Source organism: Siphateles boraxobius, unplaced genomic scaffold (assembly GCF_051911475.1).
Source record: "Siphateles boraxobius isolate OS27281-9 unplaced genomic scaffold, OSU_SipBor_1 130, whole genome shotgun sequence".
NCBI classification, from domain to species: Eukaryota; Metazoa; Chordata; class Actinopteri; order Cypriniformes; family Leuciscidae; genus Siphateles; species Siphateles boraxobius.
Genome location: NW_027508734.1, coordinates 23,202,297 through 23,213,558, shown reverse-complemented (window position 1 = coordinate 23,213,558; position 11,262 = coordinate 23,202,297). Strand labels below are relative to the sequence as shown.

Genomic DNA, 11,262 nt, shown 5'->3' with positions numbered 1-11,262 from the left:
TTGTTTGTGAAGAATGACACAGGAACTTGTCAATTTGGTGGCATTCGTGAACACTCAGCTTGTTTACTTTAACTTTTAAGTTTATTTCTAAACCATTAATAGATTAAATTGACAGTATAATTTGCTTAGTTCACTTACATTTTTTCACAATATTTTCTAAAATTTCATTTGTATAGTTTCACATACCAATTACGTTTGTTTCTCTGATTTAGCAATCACTGCCGATAGACTGCGCGTGCCCGTTTAAACCTAATTTGGTGTGTGTGTTTGTTTAGTAATGTGTTTGAATAAATTACTGTATTTTGAAATATTACTTACTATAATGTAGCCTATTAAAGTAATATATATTTTATTTTGTCTGTTGAGATTTTCTTGTTGTGTTTAGATATTTTTATTTCTTTATTTTGTAAATGGTACCTGCCATTTTTACCCTTCTATTTTTGTCCAAAATAATCTATAAATAAAGAATTTGGAAAAAGAATGAGTGTGACATGTGATGATGAATGTTTCAATAGATCTTACAGTAATTGCTATGTGTTTTTCTGAACAAATGTGAATGTTTTGTAAATGTTTCAGTTGGCGAAAATCCACTGGATTTATTTTTTGTTTCCACTTTTGAACAGTTGTAAAAAGAAACACAAGAACACTGAGAGATTTAAAGTATACAGTACTGGATATGGATTTTAAAACTAGCAAAGGCTGCTCATTAAATGACAACTTTTTTTTTTATTAGTTACAAACACCTAAACACGTTTACCCTAAATTCCAACTGAACAAATGTAACTTATTCTTAGATCACAGACCAATATAAAGTATATCAGAGTGTCAGCGATAAAAGAGAAGTACAGCTGATTCAGTTATCTCTCTGGAAGCACTCCAGTCTGTATGAGTACCATAGCCACTCCAGTCGAAACTCGTAAAGTCTCCACACTGTCTAGGGACACCCTCAGGAAAGTGTCCACCTCCACCAATACAGAACTGCAAAAATATGAGTGAATTAATAACAAAACAACATACATATGCATTTCTTCATATAACATTGGTGCAGTTCATTTTTTCTGTTGAAATTGTATTACCATACTATAAAAGGAATTTCCTCTTCAGTTATACAATGAAGCATGAATAACTGCCTGTGGTGATCAAATGCTGTTCATAAACACTGTTGTAAATAATCAATTATTTGTTTAACTCACATGTTCAGTGTGACAGCCGGTTGGTTTAACGCCCGAACAAAGAGCCATGGCTGCCTTTTCAGTATTGAAGACTCTGAATGTGATGAATCCAGGATCAAATTGTCCTGCAAAAAGCAAAGAATATATAATTGATCATCTGCCATGAAAGGTCCATGCACACATGACATGGCTTTCATTCATTAAAGTGATTGGATCTCAACAATGATGATGCTTTGTAAAAATAATACACCATCAAATAATACATAGATTTTATGACAGTCAGTCGATGTAGCTATACTTTCTTTAAAATATCTGAAAAAATATTGGCTCAAGAGGTATTGCTGTACCTCTTGAACTAGGCCCATACAGTTTTTTGGTAGAATCCTCACTTCCAGTATCATACACTATTGGAATAGCAGGTCCATTATCAATTATGCATGTCCCGACTCCAAACCTCACAGGAAATTTCTGGGAAAATTAAGATAAAAGTTTAAAAGTTTGGCCACCTATATTTCTGGGAATGTTTAAAACTCAAAACTGGCATTAAAGTTTATCTGACCTTAAATAAATTGAAAAGGTTTCCTCCATGTAGAGTTAAGAATCGATTTTCGGTGTGATATCTCAGGATGGAGGCAATGGTCCAGTGTTCAAACGCCATATTATTAGGAACATGCCACACAGACACATCCTGTGCCGCAATGTCAAAGTATCCAGGATTCTGTCAAATCAAGTCATATTTATTTATATAGTGCTTTATAAAATGTAGATTGCATCAAATCAGCTATACAGTAATAAAGAGGGAAATAATGATAATGTTGCAAAACTGAATTAATGAAACGATTTTGGTTTCAGCAATAATCCAGCTCAATTTATGTTGATTCAATACAGTTCAATATAAGTGTGAATGTCACAAGGTTCATCAGTTATGAAACAAATTTGATTGTTGATTCATTTTATTGATTGTCTTTTCAGTGACAGAAAGGACACAGACTGTGTCAGATTCTGTTTAATATTCTTGATAAACATCTTTTGATTGTCAGTCCAGGGACTTTGTGTCATTTATATTGCTTCTCTTAAACCAGGGTTGTATAACCATAAATGTAATAAAAAATGACCTTATAATCATCACTTGCAGCAGCCTCTGCGGTTCCAAATGTGACTCTGTTCGCCCATGTCCCTTCCCCATCAGGGCGGTTTGCGTTGCTGCCCTGCTCACTAGACCAGCGATCACCAACAGTACACTTTCCATACATGTTGTTTTCATGAACACTGGCCACTAGCGTCCAGCCGCCGCCCGCAGTGGTCATATCACAGAACGTCTGGTAAAGGACCCCTCTTGATGAGATCAGAAAGTACAGGCCATCTGCATGAACAGAAGCATTGAGTCAGCTAAACTGAGTTATTCCTTAAGATAAAAAAAAATGACATAAAAAAAGACCATACCCTCATAAACATGATATTTGTCAAGAATTTCTTTGCAGCTTCGAGCAAAGTATTTCATTCTGTCGAGAAGTTTTTCAAGCTCATGGTTGCTTTTGGTATCACTGATATTAATACATGGTGCTTCTGTTTCTTGTATTACATACATAGCTCCCACTGTAGAAAGATCATAAAAAAATTAAACGCTGGTTTTGCTGTAATGCATGTCAAAAAGTGAGTTAGAAAATGTGTCACATAGTGATATATATTGTGATAAAGAAAATATGATGACTTTCTTTATATAAAAGAGTTTCAATGAAATCAGATAATAACACTTACTTGATTTAGCATCACAGAACCATAAACTCAGTGAGAGACTGAGAAGGATCCCTAAAAACATTTTGATAAGAAAGACAGTCTGAAAACAAAAGGAGAAAGGTTCTTCATAATTAAAAATAAAAACCACACTCTGAAAATTTGCAAACCTGAAATTGTGATGTGCTTGTTTCCATGTTTTTTGTGTGAATGTTTACTAAAAGCAAACTGATGTTGACAAATTGATTTCACACATTCAGCGCATTTTTCTTCAATCAATTCATTACATTCAATAAATTATCAAATCATATACTCTGTCATTTGTTTGTATTATCTGAAAAAGACAGCGCATTAACTTACCATTTCCATGAGCCAGTAGTAAGGTAAAAGGTTTTGTGCTCTTGGTGTCTAAAGTGGCTCAAGGAAAAATGTTAATTTATATCCTTTTCTTATCAAAGGAGGACAAAGACTTCCTTTACTGGCAAATACAACAAGGAAGAGATTTGTTTTTCTCAGGAATCCAATAAACCTACTTTCATCAAGGGAAAACCTGTAGATGTTGCTGAAAAATAAACAACTACATGTCAAGTTTACCAACTTGAATAAATTGAAAATTGAAAAGGTTTCCTCCATAGAGGCTCAAGAAGTGATTTTCAGGGTGGTATTACAGGACGGAGGCAGTGGTCCAGTGTTCCACCTCAATATTATTAGGAACATGCCACACGGATTCAATGACAGAGGGTAACAGGTTATCAATTCAGATTAGATAAACATATTGTTATTGGCACACCAGTGCATCATTGTCCTTTATGTTGCCTTATGTAGGGTTGTAAAATAGCTTCTGCGGTTCCAAACATGACTCTGTTTGCCTGTTTGCAATGGTCTAGGTGTGTCTGTTTTGAAATGGCACTGCGCAGACCGATTGGTGTATGACATCAAAGCGGTTCGAATCTGCACAGCGCCGCTTCAAGTCACACACACCAAAGCCACTGGAAGGCAAGCCTGCGACCTTTAGCCAAAAAAAGTGTAACAGCTAAAGCTAACGCTCCAGCTTTGTCAGTATGCAGGGACGGAGACAAGAGGCGTTTTTTTGTTGTTGTTGAATATCAATGGAAGAGAGGCTTCACTACGCTGAATAAACAGCTTTTGTGAGGAAATAGCTTAACATTTATTTAATTAACAGCCTGTTCACTATCTTCGACATGTTTTACACTAAACAATACTTTTGTTTATGTAGATTTTACCTTTAAAATAATGTTATTTTTTAAGAGGAGGCAGATTATGTCTCGACAGGTAGGACTCATTTACAGCATTATCATGTATAGGCTAGTATTTAATAATAGGTGTTGTGTAATATTGAGTGATATATTGTACAAAAATAAATATACAATATCAATATTTTCTTTCTTTCTTTCAAACATGTGATTATCATGAAAAACACTTTTCACCCCCTCATGATATGCTAGTTGGTTTGGGGAGGAATTTTATCAGGAGACTGATTTTGCCCCGGTACAACAGTAAGCGATATAGAAGGTAATTTGTACTTTCTGCAATAAAATTGTATAATATATATCTTAAAAGCAGAGGCACTATTGATCTTTTGGTGGACTAGTGGGTCACATTAATTTGCATAATGCAGCCTCTCTTGTAATTGCAACTATATACGTATATCCTGTGCATTTTTGTATACTCTGTGTAGTTATATATTGTATACATATTTACTGTTTTTTTAAGTGTGTGTGTGTTTATTCTGTATATTCTGTTTAATATTTACTTAGTGTATAATATGTTTGTATTTTTGTATAGTAGTGTATTGTCCTGAGAAGTCTGGCTGCTTATGCATTACAATTTCCCCATTGGGGATTAATAAAGGATCTATCTATCTATCTATCTATCTATCTATCTATCTATCTATCTATCTATCTATGGCTTATGACTGCTGTGTAAACCTAATAATGATAAAGCTTTTTAATAATGCTTTTGTTTACCTAATGAATGAAGGTAAACAAAAATAGTATTTTTAATAAATAAATGTACTCTTTCTATGGCTTCCAGATTTCAACAATTAAACTACACATTTTTAGTGATGTCTATGCCCAATAAAGCTGTTTTTTATGAATAGATTTAAATCTAATCTTAAATGTGGTTTTATGCACACTATTGACCAGTAATTTGCAGCTATCAGAGCAATTTGCACCCTGTTAACCGCTGAGTAAAGCACATTCCACAAAAATTGCAGTCCTATTGTATGTTTACTAGCTATAACACAAAATATAGAACATTGTTCACAAGACGAACAAGCTAATCCACAAGAAACTGTGCGAAACTCACTGATAGTCATAAAACTCTGAATGCTGGCCAAGATGTCACTGCCCTAATATGATAGGTGCCTCAAGTAATCCAAGTTAGCCGTTGTTTTTTCCAAGAGCCTAGACCCTCTCATCTTCCAATAATAAAACAATCTCTGAAACACACCTCTTTTCTTTCCTATTGTGACTTAGAGAAACAGCTTTTTGGACAAGAAAAACATGTAGGGCGGGATGTGATCATATAGTTTGCCACTACTGTGATCTCATGTGAGTGACAGTTTGCAGAAAAACATGTCATCAGAGAAGTTATTTTGATAACTTTAAATTACATGGAGGAACTACAAATTACAAGGAAACATGATGTGAAAAAAAAAATGATAATGTGCACAAATAAATATAAAAAAAATAAAAAAAATAAATAAAAAATTCAATAATGATTTCATGGTAATTACAAAGGGAATACTTGACCCTAAAATGAAAATTAAGTAATCATTTACTCACCCTGGTGTTGTTCTAATGCCATATGCCCTTCTTTCTTTTATGGACCACAAAATGATAATTGTTTAAGAATGCTCGCCCTCGTTCACTATATCAGCGAATTGTGACCAGGATCAAGCTTTGTAAAAGAAGTTGCAAAAGTAAGTGTTCTGGGATAGGCCTAGGGTTTAGAGAAAAACAAACAAAAATGTCATGTATTATTCAACATTATATTTACCTTTTCTGTTGGTCTTCTCTGCACAGCTGCATGACATGCACATGTGCATGTATTGTGTTGTAGTCTAGTTAACTAATGTGTTAACAAAGTTTGTTCTTACAACTTGTGTGCTTTTTCTGGGCAAAGAGGGAGTGAACTGCAGCTAGAGCCTCACGAACATTGTGCAGGCATGCAGAGAAGCCCATTGGCCAAGGTGGTCAAGAATTTCGTTAAACTATACATTCAATTTCGGTTTGTTTTTCACTAAACGCACCCAAAAGAACAAGTGTCATGGGTATCATTCTGTGATATTTGTGCGTCTTTTTTACAAATCTTGAGTGCGCGCGGGACATATTTTTATTTTTTTAAACAGTTTTAAGTTCTCTAATATAGATCAGTGTTTTAAAGGAATCCTTCAACATAAATAAATTTCTGTTTTGACAAAATAAATGTAATACTTCCGGAACCTGTGGCTCTGCAAGAGTTGCGCTGGCCAATAAAATTCTTCTTTATTCCCAGGTCTGAAAGCCCGGCGTTTCTAGGACAACGACTCACAAACAAATGAGCGTGTCGTGGTGTTTCCTACTTTGTTTAGATAGAAACAAAAGCATTTCAAAAGTAAAATCGACGGAGCTGTCGAGCACACTTGAGGAATGGTAAATATTACGTAGATTTTAATAGTTAAAATGCCATGAACAGTCTGTTTGAACAAACTAATCGTTGCAAACTAATCGTTCTGGTTAAGCTCAGACGATGCGAGTTAGCGAGGTTGTGTTGAGGAACTTATAACGTTAAGTGACCGTGTTTGTGCAGTCTTTCATGAGCCAGCGTCGCAACATCTCTCACAACCACCATCAGAAGATGATCCTGGATCACCGCAAACAGGAGGAAATGCGTGAAGATCAGACCAAAAGCATCGCCAAAGAGCGGCAGCTGCAAGCCAACCTCCAGTGCGAAGAAAGAGTCGAGAGAAAGCGCTTCCTCCGCAAGATGCAAGATGAAGAGTATGGTAAACAAATAGAGGAATCACTTCTCAAGGTTGGCTTTATAAAATGCTTCAGCTGTATGCTCAATAAAAGATGCGTGTTCTCGTTTTTGTTTATTTGTTTGGATCCCCATTAGCTGTGCCCTATGACACTGGAGTCTTCCTTCCTGATCCAAAAAAACAACAACATAACGTTACATTACACATTTAAAAACATGCATGAAACATTAATCATGCATTTTAAAACATACCTTGATCATCACAATCTATTCTGAATCAACACATTTAACATATATTTAATATTACAATTAAATGTGATTATATAAAATCATAAATTTAACACTTGACTTCTTCAAAATGTATGTTTTTAGGCAGAAGAGGACAGACAGTTCAGAGAGAAGCAGCTTGAACAGGAAGAGAGGATGGCCAAGGAGCTGGCGAGAATTAATAATGAGAAACTCCGAGATGAGAAGATGAGGCAGTACATTAAAGAGAACAGGTAACAGACCAGAGTTTAATGGCACTCTGTAGCCAGTATATATATATATATATATATATATATATATATATATATATATATTTATTTATTTTATTTTTTTTATTTTTTTTATAGCTTTACCATTTATTAAACTTTGTTTTTTATTGGCAGTGTTGAGCTCCGAGAGCTAGAGTTGAAGCTCAAATCTGCTTACCTGAACAGAGAACGGGCAGCACAGATGGCAGAAAAGGAGGCCATGCGATATGAGACAATGGTGAGTGTTAACCCCAAAGTAGTATCTTATTTGGCCATCTATTTTGGGGTTTTGCTTATTGAGATTTAACATATTACCAGCGACAAGAAGCTGCTATTGCCCGTAAGATGAAGGGCGAGCATGAGCGTGCAGAGATGGAAAAGGAGAAGCTGGAGCAGAAGAAGTATGAAGAGGTGGTGCGCTACCAGCAAGAGCTTGAGCAACAGCTTGAGGAGAAGGAGCGCAAGAGGCAGGAAGCCTATGATGAGTTTCTTAAAGAGAAACTCATGGTGGACGAAATAGTGCGAAAGATCTATGAGGAGGACCAGATGTGAGTGTGTTCCTTTTTTTAAAGTTTATTATTTGCTGCTACTTTTTTAAAATTATTATTTTGGAGCAAACAGACAATATCACAACATCTATTTTAGATGAGTTGATCCGATGGTTCTAGGATTGTTTGAAACTGGCAAGCTTAATTTACAGGGAGCTTCAGTTACGACTTGATAAGGTGACGACCACTCAGAGATACATTGAAGATTTTAAAAAGCAGCAAGCAGAGTGGAGACGTATGGAGCGAGAAAAAGTGGAAGCAGAGAACAGGCGCATCATTGAGTTTGCCCAATACCAGCAAAGGAAGGAGGAGGACAGGATGGCCAAAGTTAGAGAGCGAGAGCAGGAGAAAGAAACCCTGCACAAATTGGTACATGAAAGCTCACCCTCTGGGTCATCAAGTACAGGCGAGTAATCAAGATTCAAATATTAATGTGTTATTTATTTCCTTCTGGTTAAGCTCTCTGAGCAGATCGAGATTGAGAAAAGACAGCGTGAGAAGATTGAGCGCGTCCGTGAGGAACTCTACTTGGAAGAGCAGGCTGAGGCTGCAAGACAACAAGAAATTGTGAGAACTGTCTTACTACAACACACTTTACTGGATGCACTTTAAACATTTTAAAAAGATGACAAAGGTCAATCTCATGATTCCTGTCATTGAAATGTCCAATTCATATTTCAAATAACCCCAAAAAATTAAGCCTATTTTACGGCCTTCAAGATTTTTGTAATATAATTTTTTTTTACTATATTAAAATACTGGGTTACACCATTTTAAGTTGTCCGTGTTACAGTGTAATTATACATTAAGTACTGAGAAAAACTAATTAACTACATGTACTTACTATAGGGTTCGGATTAGGGTGTGATTAGGGGTTAGTTTTATCCTCAATATATACTAGTAATTATGCACTACATGTAATGTGTAAAAAGGACACTAAAATTAATTGTTACCAAATACTGTTGTTATATATTTTATATTAATAATTAGTTGTAATTATTTGTATTATTTATGGATGCTTTTTTGTGAGATTCACGTCCATGTAAAACGTTTACCATCATGTAACTCACAGGAAGAGATGGAGAAGAGGATCCGGCAGCGGTTGGAGCTGCAGCAGACGCGTCGGGAGATGATGGCTTTCAAGCAGTTGCGTATACAAGCCGAGAAAGAGGAAGAGGAGGCCTTCAGACAGATGACAATGGCCAAGTTTGCAGAGGATGACCGAATTGAGCAGATGAATGCCCAGAAGCGTCGCATGAAACAGTTGGAACACAAACGGGCTGTGGAGAAGCTGCTGGAAGACAGGAGAAAGCAGTATCTGGCTCAACAAGTAAGACCCAAACCCACAAATCAACCTGCAAATATGCAGCTCACTCATTAGTTCCTTCTGAGTCAGACTATACCAATAACTGCTGATAATGTGGAATGAATAAATCTAAATTTTCAACAGGAGAGGGAGGAAGAGGAGAGAGCAATGGAGCAGGAGAGAGAGACTCAGCGTCGGAAGATCATTGAAGAGGAGAGACAGAGGCTCCTAAAACAGCATGCGACAAAACTGCTTGGATACCTACCAAAGGTAGCACCACACCATAGGACACGGATATTTGTGTTTTTTTAGCCATCTCGCATGCTCAGATTCATTATTCAGAGGATGCATTTGTCATCACACAACTGTTTTTCTTATTTTCCTTATTCACTAGGGTATTTTCAAAGAAGATGATCTGGAGCACTTTGATGAGGATTTCAAAAACAATTTCAAACAACGACAGGCTGATATTTTCTCAGATGAGGGTTGGGGAGATGACTAGCAGTAGGGTAATTCTGGTCATGACCACCACATGGCGCTCTTTTTTTTTTTTTTTTTTTTTAATCTGTTGGTGCTGGTGTACTTAGCAGTGCATCTGCCACTTTTACAAACGATTGGAACAAATTTCAAATTGATCTTTGTCTTTAATAAATGTTACAGTATATTATAATTATATTGTATATTGTGTTACTCTAATGCCAAACTGATTTTGGTTTATGAAGAAACATTGGTCTCAAAGGATACTACTTATTAAACAGATATGAAAATCTAAATTGCCTGAGATAAATTTATCACACTCTCTCTAAGTATTTAATGCTCATACTGGGTAATACATTTTTCCCTCTTATCTGAACCTTTGAAGGTGAATTTCACTTGGAAAAATGTTTAATGGTGATACAAACCATGTTCATGTCCATGTTGTTTGTAGAGTTGGTTAGTCTTTCTCAATTGTTAAAAAGAAAACGAGTGATTTCACTGCTTCCTAAGAAAGAACTAGATATAGTTGATGGTTGTCTGGCAGTATATCATACAAGCAAGAATTCAATCTGATGTGACTGCTCATGTACAGTCAAGCGTGTCTGTGTCTCAACAGCTGTCAGTCATTCTGTCCAGTTAGTCCATTACCGTGGTCTGGCTGCTGTCATGGCTGTAAAATTCTTCCATCTAAGTGTTTTCTTTTATCCGTACCTGCATTGTGAAAATGTCAAGCCTCTCTTGATTCTGCTCTTATGAAAATCCCTCTAAAAATTGTCACAGTAACAAACATGAAGAAACATTTCAAACTAATCATACAATTTATTTAATTGAAAATATCAATAAATCGATTCCAGCATTTCAATTTCAATTCTAAGCCTGGAAAATTTAGTTTTATTAGATCACCACATACTATTCTTACATAAAACACTGATAATAAAAGCCCCTCCACATGACACATCCCATTCTCTAAATAATGTTCTAGAAATTACCTCAGAGTAGTTGAGAAGTTAAAATATGAATATGATGAACAGTAAGTCAATTTTTTTATGTGACTTGCAGCTAAAATTTTCCTGTTTCATACATCTTCAGCGTTTCACGAGTTCACACTTACATACAATTAGAGGGAGTAAAGTTTAATGCATATTTGGCGTGCTGTCCGGGGGATGGCTCTGAGCTCGGAGTTCGGCCCGAACCCAGAGTACTCCCCCCGTATGTAAATGGTTAGGACTAAGAGTGGAGAAGGGGTGGTGGAGGGATGCTGCTAAACTGTCAATGGATTGAGGTGAGACTGCTGAATCTATATACACCTCTTAGCATTGATTGCTGAGTGCTCTCCACCTGTGTTAATTATCTGAACGTGCTCCTCCCGAACTTTGTTAATAAAACATCATTTTAATGTCTATATATGCTAACACTGGCGAGTCAACAACACAGTATGATTGTGGAAAGTTTCTTAGTAAAGCTGTGTTGATATTGTTACAATTTCAGTTAAGGTTTTAAATAAGCATAAACAAGGTTGGCTA

General features: G+C 36.0%; 2 protein-coding genes across 2 annotated transcripts; one reads left to right on the top strand and one right to left on the bottom strand.

Annotated features, from left to right (window-relative positions):
- Positions 1 to 680: 680 nt before the first annotated feature.
- Positions 681 to 6,268, bottom strand: LOC143737393 (intelectin-like). Its single transcript, XM_077228755.1, has 9 exons — positions 5,931 to 6,268; positions 5,717 to 5,831; positions 2,931 to 3,009; positions 2,616 to 2,768; positions 2,288 to 2,535; positions 1,732 to 1,890; positions 1,520 to 1,640; positions 1,194 to 1,297; positions 681 to 978 (listed from the first exon to the last, which is right to left on the bottom strand). The coding sequence occupies exons 3-9, from the start codon at positions 2,989 to 2,991 to the stop codon at positions 826 to 828; spliced, it is 999 nt and encodes a 332-aa protein (XP_077084870.1). The 5' UTR covers positions 2,992 to 3,009; positions 5,717 to 5,831; positions 5,931 to 6,268; the 3' UTR covers positions 681 to 825.
- A 132-nt stretch (positions 6,269 to 6,400) lies between these two features.
- Positions 6,401 to 10,035, top strand: mns1 (meiosis-specific nuclear structural 1). Its single transcript, XM_077228743.1, has 10 exons — positions 6,401 to 6,565; positions 6,723 to 6,947; positions 7,266 to 7,393; positions 7,544 to 7,646; positions 7,727 to 7,956; positions 8,109 to 8,325; positions 8,416 to 8,523; positions 9,029 to 9,286; positions 9,407 to 9,532; positions 9,657 to 10,035. The coding sequence occupies exons 1-10, from the start codon at positions 6,563 to 6,565 to the stop codon at positions 9,762 to 9,764; spliced, it is 1,506 nt and encodes a 501-aa protein (XP_077084858.1). The 5' UTR covers positions 6,401 to 6,562; the 3' UTR covers positions 9,765 to 10,035.
- Positions 10,036 to 11,262: the final 1,227 nt, after the last annotated feature.